The following is a 12,943-nucleotide window of genomic DNA, read 5'->3' on the forward strand; positions in this document are numbered from 1 at the left end:
TACTATAATATGTAAATACTATAATACTACAGAATTCAGATTTTACACTAAGAATAACTTTAAAATGACACCCTTTTTAAAAAAATATGATTGGCAATTAATATTGTAATTATTTTAATACTATTATATATAGTAGTATACTTCATGAACGCAACAAGTGTTCAGATCCTGGATTAAACTGAGTTATAAAAATTAAGGCCGATGGCGCCGTTTTTCAGAGCATCGGAATTTAAGAACAACATACATTCATGTTTTTCAGCACCACAGAGTCTCACTCTCCCTCCTGCTAGGCAGCGCGACCAAACTGTTTTTCTTTGTCAACAGTGCAGCTATCCCGAACTGAGCTATTCGTTATGTGGTGAAAATGTTCTCGTTTCTCGTATAATATCGCAAACTCCCCAAAAATCGCAATGATAGTTTTTTTCCAATATCGTTCAGGCCTACTTATCAGCATTTGACTTCAGTGTTCATGTGTGATAATTATTGTTTTTTACATATTTATTTGTACTTTAATAAAGAATTTAAGTGTTCCAAAATGTTTCTGTGAATTATTAGGCGTCAACTAAAATTAGTTAAAAAAAAAAAAAAAATGTTAGTAAAAATTAATTTGGTGTTCAAAAACTCTTTTGTCAAACTTGAGTTTTGAAAAAGAGGGGGTCGTCTTATAATCAGGGCCGTCTTATATTCGGGCCAATACGGTACATTTTTCTCAAAAAGTTACTGAAATAAATGTAACGGAGTAAAGGTAAGGCGTTACTACCAAACTCTGGCGAACCTATAGCCATATATTTAATGATCTATACGCGCGTGAGTGTCATTCAGGCAAAAATGCTTGGGCTTAAGCCACTATTAATGCACATTTGCTGCCATTAAGGGCGACAGACATCCAATCCATTTGAATTGGATGCCTATCAGCGGCAATGGCAGCAAATGAGTTATTTGTATGGTTGATCCAATCCAGTTGGTGTTGTGTGTTCCAGTATATTCAGCAGAACATCCGCTCAGATTGCTCTAACATTGACAAAATCCTGGAACCGCCAGAGGGCCAAGATGAGGGGGTGTGGAAATACGAACACCTCAGGTAGGAATATTTTGATGATGTGGTCACCTGGCACTAAAAAAATACTATAATTAAGGTTTATACTGCAAGTAAAACTCGCTATGGTGTTTCTACAGGCAGTTCTGCTTGGAGCTGAACGGACTAGCAGTCAAACTGCAGGTACGGGGAAAACATACTGTCGTTACAGGGAAAATCTTGTAATGAACGTAATGTGAAAAAAAAAATGTTACCGCTTATGAGCGTAGTCATTGAGATCCCTGTGATGTCAGTTGTTACACATAAATGCTAATAGACTTAAACATGGGTATTAAGAAGCTTTAAAAAATGGTGCACACACTTTTTATAGTTCCTGTACCTGTTCTGTCACTGTCTTTTTTTTTCTCCATCTGAGACATGTTTGTTTTTTTCAAATAGCAAAATCAATGTATAAAATGTATTTTAAATGGATGACTTACATATAATCAGTGTTAATTTTGTATATCGACACCAGAGGTTGCGCTAGACATTTTCGTTGTCTGTCATTTTGACTGACAGGGTCATAAAAATCCGGTCATAGTCTATTTTTACCGGTCACTTAAATTTTTAAAATGATAATGATGACATATTCAATAGTATTTAGTTTTCATTCATTTTTAATTAATATTGTAATGCTTGCTTGGCGGCGAAAAATTAGACACGGGAGTCGTGGTATTTTTCTCCCTTTTTACTCTGCTTACCGCCAACAACTCCGCCCCCAAAGAAAAAGAGGCAATGATATAGACCCCAATCACCAACGTCACACAATGATCTTAATTGTGGTTGTCAGCTCAAAATCTTCTAAATATATATTAAATGCATCTTACCAGATATAAAATGACTACTACATAGTCTGTGGTGATCGTTTGGTGCCCAGATTTCTTGTCGAATTACAGCAGTCCATCTCGCTCTCATCCTCCCGGGTCTCTCAGAATACGGTAGAACTTCAAGTCTCTCCGTCTATCTTTTCTGTTACAGCAACCAACCGCCACACACGCCTTCACCATTTTGATTATTAATATTAACGAGCAGAAAAACACGCCGTAATAGGAGGCATGTACGTAGCGGTAAACATGAACAGCTGACACACAATATGGCGGCTCCAGTCAGGGGGGCGGAGTTGTGGCGTCATGTGATTGGGCGGCAATCTTGTCCATCAATTGGATGACGCACTGGCACACCGGGTGCACCAATAAGAACCTCGCGTTGATGTGTCAATCACGCTGCCGCCGCCAGACCCCGGTGACGCTACAATATTCTGACAGAAGTGCCAACGACGTCATGCATTAAGAGAGACAATAGCTAATTAATATCGCCACCCTGTGGTCTGGGGTGTGAATTGCAACCTGTCAAAATGACGGACGGACGTCAGTTTTTTCCGTCACCGTTTTAAAAAACCGGTCAACGACGGAAAATATCCGGTTAACGCGACCCCTGATCGACACATAGAACAAGGGGTACTACTGACATCACGAGTAATACTGACAATCTAGGATACTCGTATTTGATTGGCTAATATAGTATAGGTATTTAGAAACACTTATGATAGGGCATTTCTGTGAAATATAGTGGTACCTCCACTTACGATATTAATTGGTCCTGGAAGTAGCTTCATAACTTGAAAATTCTGTAAGTAGAGACGCGTTTTCCGTGTAAATGCCCTAATCGGTTCCAAGCCCCCCCAAATTCAGACATAAATCTTTTATAATGCATCAAAACGTGTAACAAACACCTGTTACAATTAGATTATTGCACAGTAAACATAAAATGAGAATTATGCATAATGTAAAAAACAAGAATAAAGACTATTACATTCATGTAAAGTTGTCAGAACACAAAGGGCAAATGAAGAGGACGCTGGGATACACACATACACATACAGTAGCGGTCCCTCTCAGCCAACTGGATGCTAGGCAATCGCCAATGGCAGAGCAGCTATAAGTATGTTACGTTCAGTAAAATCTGAGCTGCGAGCACTAGCCATACTTTAGTTTTGACTTTCGTATCCTGAAATTTCTTTTGTAACAAGAGGCAATAATTTCCCATTGAGGCATGTCTTAATCTGACAATTCTGTTTGTAGAGACATTCGTAAGTAGAGGTACCACTACTGGCTTTTATAGACAGTTTACTTCACTATTACACGTCAGAAAAAAAAGAAATTCTTCGGTTTTTCAATTCATTAAACAAGCAGTGTTTTAATGTTGAAACTTGAAACATGGCTGTTGGCGTTTGTGTTCCAGAGCGAGTGCCATCCGGACACATGCACCCAGATGACGGCCACCGAGCAATGGATCTTTTTATGCGCCGCCCACAAGAACCCCAAAGAGGCAAGTCTTCACCTACCTTCAAAGCCTCCTCCCTCGCTCACACGCTCCTTGTGCTGATATTGTATGTTTGACGCATGTGCAGTGCCCCGCCATCGACTACACCAGGCACACGCTGGACGGAGCTGCCTGTCTTCTCAATAGCAACAAATACTTCCCCAGCAGGTGGCTTTCTTTCATACATATTTTCCTTTTTCTTTTTTGTTTAAGCTTAATGCATCTGTTTTGCAGGGTGAGCATTAAGGAGTCCTCCGTGGCCAAGCTGGGGTCGGTGTGTCGCCGCATCTATAGGATATTCTCTCATGCCTACTTCCACCACCGCCAGATATTTGACAAATATGAGGTGTGCATCTTTGATAAATAGAGACCAAAATCATCTCTTAACCATTTATATTGCAAGTGACTATTTTTGGTAATTAAAAAACTTTGGACATGCCCCAAAACTTTGGACATCGTATTTAGGGTCATGTAGGCCACAGTATTAACAGTTGGTATAGGAAAAAGTGTGACCAACATGGCCCAAAATGTAATGTCTACATATGTAGATGCAAAGTCTCAATTTTAATAATAAACAATGATTTTAAATGTATTTTTAATCAATCAATAAAAGTATTAGTCAATAACATCAAAATAAATAAAAAGGGAAATATGGCCGCCATTGAGGGCGCTTTCACACTAGCGCTGTTTGGTCCTTTTTAAATGGACCAGAGTTCTTTATCTTGGATAGTCCGCTTCGTTTTGTAAATGTGAACACACAACAAACTCTGGTCTGCTCAAACATCGTGGGTCTCGTTCCGCTTTAAGCGCACCCTGCTTCGCTTGTGAATGCAATCGGACCTGGGTGCGCTTATACTACATTATGTGCAGCGTCACAGCAGTCCACGCTCTCTCCCCTCCCAGGAGGGAGCAATTTCCTCTTCGGAATTTGTCCAATCAATAAAAGCGCCTTTCGTCTATGTGATGCTATCGTAAAGTTCTCTTGGCGTTGTGTGAATACTGAACCTTTTCAACGTCATTTGCAAGTGTTGTTGCGAGGTACCGCTCCAACCCGGACCCTGGTCCTCTTGGTCTAATATGAAAGTGGACTCTAAAGTTGATAAAGAATTAATAGCACTGATGACGTACATTTAGCCCCATAGCATAATTGCCCGAGCCATTTTTTTAGCAGAATTGTAATATCTGCCTAACTTGACAGTGCTACCTCTACTTACGAATTTGCAATTTTCAGGTTACGACACACCTCAATGGGAAATTATTGCCTCTTGTTATGAAAGAAATTTCAGGATACGAAAAGCAAAAATGCAGTGTGGGCTGCTACTCGCAGCTCCCAGAGTTTACTGAATGTAACATACTTATAGCTGCTCCGCCATTGGCTATTGCTTAGCATCTTTCTGGCATCCAATTGGCTAAGAGGGACCTCTAAGGTATGTCTATGTATGTACCCCAGGGTCCTCTTCATTCGCCACTCGTGTACGTGCAGTAGGGCTGCAGCTATCGATTAGGTAAGCAATCGATTAATTTATCAATTAGTTCGAATAATCAAGTAATCTGATTAGGAACATTTATGCATTGCAGAATCAATTTTAGGAGATGTAAAACAAAGGCTTGCTAAGATTGCACTTTCTAAAGAGCATTAAATGCGAATACAAAATATATTTTCCAAGTGTTTTTTTCAGTTATTCATCAATACAATCCAAATCCAATTTCAAAGCACTCTCTTGTATGACAATTTACAATTTGAATGGGAGGTTGTGTTGAAAGGAGACTCTTGTTATATAAATGGGTTTATGTGTGTGTTACTATCTAACAAATAACTCAAGTGCTAATATGATTCTCCAAAACACAATACAAACAAGGCACTGATGAGCATAATTGCTAACTAGCTTAGTGCTCTGTGCTAAGTGGTAACGTCTCATCCACAAAGAATACAAAAAATAATATTGGCTTCATTTTCTCACATCTGACGGAGGCACACTGGATCTAGTTGGCAACTAATTTAATAATCACGTTTAATCGATTTAATCAATTTGTGGTTGCAGCCTTAATAACAATATTAACACTATTTACACAGTGTTTACGTTAAAAGGAGCCATGGATAGAAAGACTTGTAATCTTAAAAGATAAACATTAGTATGAGTTAAATTTGATATTAAAACCCCTCTTGATGTTTTCGTTTTTATACAATTTGTAAAATTAGTTTTAACTAGTTGGTCACTATTGTTGTTGACGTCGCAGAGCGGTGACGTCACTTGGCTACACTGCCTGGCTTCCAGAGTATGACTCAAGAGACATCAACATGTCATCTATTCAGTCCTTTCAATTTAAACCCGTGAGGAACATTGATAAACATGACAGCACTAGGCATGTGCCGGTATGAGATTTTGGCGGTACGATAACCGTGAGAAAAAATACAGCGGTTTCACGATGTTGCAATTATAGCTCCAAAATGTATTATTTTGAGAGGTATGGGTTAAAAAAAAACTAAATACAAAAAAAAACCTTTTTTCTGGGATTTTTTTTATTTTTCAGAAAATATTTGCAAATTGGAACATGAATATAACATTAAAATAAATAAACAAAAATATTTGAAATAAAATTAAATAGAATTTATAGACTACCCACAGCCACAGCTTAGGTTGCTCAAGATTAGAGCAAGAACAAAATTAATTTCTATAAAAAAGTAAAAACACTTCTAGATTAAATTGAAAAATATTTACTGTACGACTTTTTTTTTTTTTTTTTTTTTTTTGAGGGGGGAAAAGCTCAAGTTTCGCCATTTTCAGCCAGTGTCAACTCTAGTCTACATGTCATACCTTTGTGTTAAAAAGAACATAAATAATTCATAAATTAATAAGTTAAAAATGGTTAAGTTAGTTAAAATGTAAATATTGTTGTGTAAAGGTTTCATCTAAAAAAATCACTGGGAGTGAGACCTCTCCTTGTCCAGCGAACGTGCATTTGTTCGTAAGGCAAGATCATCTGTTTAAATTAGCGATCTTTGACGCTAACCTTTTTTCCTTCATTCAAGCTTGATTCTTAGGGGCCGTGAGATTTATAACCTCGACAAAGTTGCTCTCCCAGCTAATATTATGCTAACATTCGTCTTTATAAATTTTTAGTTTGTATTTTGAAATTGAAAGGAAAAGTTGTGTATTGTTTTTGGTGAACTTTTTCATGGTGTTCATGGATATGATGACTTCCCCAAATTCTGTTTTGCTTGTGTTAATGAAACTACTCACATGTGTAAAATACTATTGTACAACGTTTTAAATGTATTCATTTTGTATATTTTAGTTACCATGAATTTAGACCTTCATGAATTTAAGAAAAGTATGCTTTTTGTTTGGAGTGTTTCTTTTTTGGTTCACCAGCTGTCTAGCAGAATAAGGTCACTGGCACACACAGCAACAACCGGAGAGGGAGGGGTGAGCGCTGCTGCTCCAAGACATGTAAAATAGCAAATACCGTACTACGGTATGACGGAAAATTTTATTGGTTTTGAAACCGTAACGTTTTCATACCACGGTAAACCTTGAAACCGGTAACCGGCACATGCCTAAGCAGAACTGTCTATATTTCACAAAACGAGCAGTAAAAGCAAAATGAACAGGAAAGACAGGATGAGACGAGACGAGAGTAGGGGGAAAAAAACTGTGTTCTCCCAAAACGTGCTACACCGGCGAAACGTCATACAAGAGGCGAATTAGACACCCAAAGTACTACCGTGCGCTTTAGCTTGTTTTGTTTAGATGCATACAGACAGAACCTACTAAAGATGCCTTAAGAATATACTTAATTGTATTAATATCAAATGAAGGTGATTTAAATACGCTACGTGACGTAACTAATGTGGTCAACAGATGAACAATCAGCTTTAAAGCTACTACAAGAAAACAATATGCTTAAAAGTATGAGAGAAACACATGTAATAAGTATTTTGAGGCAATGAAAAGGTAATAAAAGACAAAATACAAATGGTAAGTACTTGCTGATTTTAAGTGATGTGCACATGTGTTGGATGTCTCTCCGCATTGGAAGGAATTGTAGAACACCGGTAGTGTTCGTGTAGTGACAGTGACAAACTACGTCATCACCCCGAGCGTCAGTTGCGCGCATTAAATATGGCGCCCTCAGTAGGTCAAAACGTACTAAAAATGATTGATTTTTAAATCAGTGGCAGTATTTTATGTGTTTCTAATAACATATTTTGGTAAAAAAGAACAATTGTGGCTTATTAGACCCTACAAGTCTTTTAAGTTAAAGGTTAAATTTGCGATTCTCAAAATTTACTGTTGTTAATTTTGCAAATGATATCAACTGGAGACGCATGTCATCACTTTCCCCCCCCCCCCCCCCCCTACGTGGGCAGAATGAAACGTTCCTGTGTCACCGCTTCACGCGCTTCGTGATGAAGTACAACCTGATGTCTAAGGACAACTTGATCGTGCCCATCCTGGAGGAGGAGGTGCAGAACACCTCGTCGGCTGGCGAGAGTGAGGCCTGAGGGGAGGGTGCCCGGCAGCGCGCCCACATCTACACGCACACATCTACAACACACTACTGTACAGCGTACTAAGACCTCCTGCCTGGCACCTTGTTGCTCCATTGTGAAAGAAAGCCTGCGGGACATTTTAGTCAAAAAATAAAGCACCATACTTCTCTAGGGAACATTTTATCTTTTGAGCAGCTGGAATTGCAAAAAAAAAACAAAACAAAAAAAAGTTATCTCTCTGTATTGTTGACATCGGCACACACTATGAGAGCCACCCCCTATGTAAATAATAGCCGGTTTTAGTTTGTTTTTTAACGGTGCTTCACTGTTCCCCCTTTCCCCCCCTTTCTACCGCTTAAGTTCCGCTCTTTGCTTTTCTGTCGCCTGTCATTTTGTGCGGAGTAGAAGCAGTGGTGTCACTCGGTGACTGCAGTTACTAAGATGCCACTCCCAAAAAAATCCTCAAATGTAGGCATGATTGGTGCGTTAGTGAACGACAAACAGCGACGTAGCTATCCAAGTGTGCTCCTGGTATTCTTGATGTTCATAACGTGGCTGGTTAGTCTGCTTAAAAGGCATAACATTGGTCGTGTTTAAATCTTGCATTCTTTTCCGTCACCCTAATTAAGTTATTTTGCTTTATCAAATGTCTAATCCACTTACTATGTTTTTTTAAATTGAGTAAAAAGAACTTTGTTACCGTTTGTGACATTTTCACGTCTGTTAATAAAAGACTTATTATTCTGGAATGTGTGTGAATGTTAACACTTTGTAGGCAGGCCTGCCCCTGGGTGATTAAGGGACGTGTAACTAGGAGCGCGCAAGCAATAAAAAAAAAAATTTAAAAAAAAAAAAATATATATATATAGTTTGCTGAAACACTGTAGAAGTTATTATTTATAAATGAATAGCAAATTATACTTATAGCACTTGTCACATTTTGTTCATAGAGTAACACAAGCATATTCATATCATTTTCTTAAACCAGGGGTCTGCAACCCGTGTTTTGAGAGCCGCGTGCAGCTCTTTAGCGCTGCCCTAGTGTCTCCCTGGAGCGTTTCAAAAATGTTTGAAAATGGAAAAAGTTGGCGGGAAATATATTTTTTGTTTGAACATGGTTTCTGTAGGAGGACAAACATGACATAAACAATCTTAACGTTTTCCAATGCTGTAAAAATGTGTAAAATACATATTACATTTCCACATTTCTGTCAACAAAGATTTTCGTCACAGCCTGTGACACACGTTTCTATCAGCAGGGCGGTTGTTGTAAACAAATCGGCGGCTATATGATGGGCCATGGAATGGATCCAAAAGGGAAAACGAGAAAAAACAGAACTGAGGATTCAATGTTTCTTGGGCCGAATCAATTGCATTCATTGCCAATGCCGAAGGATTTTCTGAATGTTTGCTCTGTAGCGAGAAGTTGTCATATCACAAAAGGAGTAATGTGGAAAGACATTTCCAGGGAAGGCATACTACTTTTGTAGCCGAGTACCCAGTAAGTGTGATTGCATTACTTCTGGAGAAATTACAGGAGTGCAAAAGTAGATTTCCAAAGTGGATTGCATCTCCGAACTCCATTACTGCTGCAAGTTTTGTTGCAACCCGGGAGATAATAAAGCGTGGAAAACCGTTCATAGATGGTGACTGGAAAATGAAGGAGTCATTCATGAACATATCAGAACACCTATTTGCATATTTCAAAAACAAAACCGAGATAATACAGAAAATCAAAAACATGCCTCTTACAGAAACAAAGGGTGATACAAATGGCACGCAACGTCACCCATCAGCAAATCAGGGACATTCATTCAGCGGCAGCATACCTGTGATGAGTTGTGTGATGTGATCAATATTGAACACCCTGCGCTTTTATGCAGGTATGTGAACGCTGATTGTATACTTTATTCTTTCAAAAGGGTGCAGGCTGCATTTTGTTGCACTATGTTTGTTGCTTAGATAAGGGGCACGCTATGCAGATTCTATTTTGTTGTATGTTTGGTTCGAATTTTCAAAATAAAAATGACAAAAATTTGGATTTCTTCATTGCATTCCTTAAATTTTATCAAAGCAAATAAACAATATTGTAATGAAGTTAAACTTGAGTCAGTATCGTACAACAAGTAGTCACGTGGTGCGTCATTCTCTATAGAATGCACTGCAAGGAAAATAAACATTTAATTATGAAGGCTCATTATGTGTATTTATAGCCAACTTAGTCATTTTGATAGTAGGCTAATATACAGTAGATACATGCAACATGTGTTGCCTTCATTATTATGCTTCTATCGGGCTTTTAATTTTTTTGCGTCTCCAGACATATTTTTGTCATTTTGGCTGAATATGGCTCTTTCAACATTTTTGGTTACCGACCCCTGTCTACTCACCTACGTCACAAAATGACGTGTCGCTGTATCCGGCCGCCATATTGTACCTATTTTTTAGATCTATTCTCATTGTTTTCAATTAGTCGTGCAAGTTATAGAGCAATTCATGGAAGCCCCGGTGTTATCTGACGCTGTAAACTCATTGGATGCGTTGCATAAAAGGCGTTACGTGGAAAAGCTTCAGTTTATCCATTCGCCAGATCCGTATTTGATGCCTAAATCTTGACTTGAATCTATCTTTAAATGATGAAACAGTTTTAAAACTTTCATATGTCGAAAGTAGAGAGAAGGGAACTAATGCAATAATGGGAGCAATTTTAACAACCTTTAACAGTTGATTCAGGGTAAAGGGTAAATTAGGGTAAAGAATTGGGCTCGGGCCAATTGTACCAAAAACCTCCACAAAAAACTTCACATAGTGTGGCCAATGTTTTTTTTTTTTTTTTTTTTTGAGGGAAAAAAAAAAAAAAAGTAATTATCACCAATTACTTTGCCAAGTAACTGATTACTCTTACATTCAGGTAATTGAGTTAGTAACGCAATTACTTTTTGGGAGAAGTAATTTGTAACTATAATTAATTCCTTTTTTTCAGTAAGATTAACAACACTGTTGCTAACATCCACTGTCAAGTCTAATGTATTTCATGTCATTTGTTAATGGAACTAGGGCTTTTAATGTTTATATGGTTTAGCGATAGCACTCTCACTACATACATATATAATATGTAATAAATATGAAGTGCGATAGCACTACTCCAGATTGTCCCTAGTTGAATTTATTTTTTGGCTTTTGACCTCAATAGTGAAATTGTAAATTAATTGTATGACAACTGTCTGATTATCCCCTTATAAATATATATTTTCAGGTAGTTCATTCACAACGTCTGAGTGTATGTTGTCGGTGATTAGCCGAGCAATGATCTTAATTGTGGTTGTCAGCCCAAAACCCTCTAAATATATATTAAATTCATCTTACCAGATATAAAATGACTACTACATAATCTGTGGTAGTCGTTTGGAGCCCAGTTTTCTCGTCGAATTGCAGCAGTCAATCTCGGTCTCCTCTCCGGGTCTCTCGGAATACGGTAAAACTTCAAGTCTCTCCGTCTATCTTCTCTGTTTTTGCAACCGACCGCCACACACGACTTCACCATTTTGATTATTAATGTTAACGAGCAGAAAAACACGTCATAATAGGAGGAATTTACGAAGCGCTAATGCATTAACACGACGAGTATACGGACAACATGGCGCGGGGGCGTGGCTGTGACGTCACGTGAATAGGGTCTATAGTTTTCACTCATTCAAATGAAGTGTCAAGAGGAAATATTTGTTTAAAAAATACCAAACAAGCTGAATCATGATTTTGCCATGAGGGTTAAACCATTTTGTTAATTCAAGTCCTGTTTAAACACTAGAAATGACTTTTTCAGCTTTTATGCAAGGCAACTTTTTAAATTGCAACTTGTTTTCCTGTTTTTTCATGGAAGACTTCGTGTGCAATAATCCATGCGACGTCTGAATCCACCGGGAAATACAAACTGTTCGGCGTAGAAGATATTTTGTGCCAGCCCCCAACAGTCAAAGGCATATCTATGGCAACCATAAACTCAGCTCTATGTTGGGGAACTAGGAAGGAAGTACAAAAATAAATTAAGACCATATTTTTTTTCACCCATTTTGGAAAGGTAAACCTGTATATAATATAAACCATTTTAAATTAAGTTTAAATATTTCATGCTTTTATTTTTTATCATGCGCTAGGAATCAATTTTGATTGGGAGTGCTTTTGCTGCCACCCTCTCCCAGTCAAAATGGATTGGGTGTCAAGCGCTGTCAATGGCAGCCAATGAGTTAAATGTTGATGTTTATGGCTTGCAAAAAAAAAAAACCCCTCAAGTTTAATGTCTCAAAAAAAAAAAAAAAAAAAAAAAAAAATTAAAACATTTTTGGAGCCTTGCAACACATCTTCTCTTATTGCAGAAATGTTGGTATAGTTTTAGTTGACACTTCTGGGAGATGATTGGATGAAATTTCACCCATCGAAATCAAATCATGAGGTTTGGCATTTCCTCTTTGCTTGTTGGCTTTACGAAAATGGTTTAACAATTGCAACTTCAAAGAGGATCATGTAAATGGCATGTTTCTCACACATAACATTAAAATTAACCAATAAAAGCATGAAATATCCCCCGACCAAAAAACTACACTTTGTTCCGGTACTTGAGTAAAAATGAGCTTAGATTTTTTTTTTTTGCCCAGCAAAAAAAAAATGCACGACTGAATGGGTTAAGTCTAATGTCAAAAATTCAGAACTTCCACCTTAAGGTTATGTGTAAAAACGACCTTAAAGTAACAACTGAGTGTCACCCTTTCCATTTTGCAGTCTTGTCCATTGTCCTCAACCATTTTTTAACCCCCTTCTTAATAAAATTATATAAATAAACACTTTCACAGTCTAGGCACATACAGGTTAAGCTATTCAATAAATTTGCCATAGAGGATGTATGCATGTTTAGTTATATTTCAGGACTAGTTGGTTCAAATTTACATTACATATTTGGAGTTTTATGTGATGGTCCACATGGTCATCACCCCCATGTAGGTGTCAGTCCCTGAAGTGCAGCTGCAACAAGCCTCGACTCCTGAAGAAATTCAGCA

The 12,943-nt window shown here is 37.8% G+C and overlaps 1 protein-coding gene across 2 annotated transcripts in view; it reads left to right on the forward strand.

Moving 5' to 3' along the window:
- LOC130926842 (MOB-like protein phocein) overlaps nucleotides 1–8,641 on the forward strand; it is a 32,129-nt gene extending 23,488 nt beyond the window's left edge. For both annotated transcript variants that reach the window (XM_057852127.1, XM_057852123.1), the window contains 6 exons: nucleotides 981–1,081; nucleotides 1,177–1,219; nucleotides 3,317–3,403; nucleotides 3,486–3,565; nucleotides 3,632–3,743; nucleotides 7,770–8,641. In XM_057852127.1, the coding sequence (XP_057708110.1) occupies nucleotides 981–1,081; nucleotides 1,177–1,219; nucleotides 3,317–3,403; nucleotides 3,486–3,565; nucleotides 3,632–3,743; nucleotides 7,770–7,904 (558 nt within the window). In that variant the 3' untranslated portion in view covers nucleotides 7,905–8,641. The remainder of the gene's footprint in view (nucleotides 1–980; nucleotides 1,082–1,176; nucleotides 1,220–3,316; nucleotides 3,404–3,485; nucleotides 3,566–3,631; nucleotides 3,744–7,769) is intronic.
- Nucleotides 8,642–12,943: the final 4,302 nt, after the last annotated feature.

This window comes from Corythoichthys intestinalis, chromosome 12, assembly GCF_030265065.1.
Source record: "Corythoichthys intestinalis isolate RoL2023-P3 chromosome 12, ASM3026506v1, whole genome shotgun sequence".
In the NCBI taxonomy this organism is placed as follows: Eukaryota; Metazoa; Chordata; class Actinopteri; order Syngnathiformes; family Syngnathidae; genus Corythoichthys; species Corythoichthys intestinalis.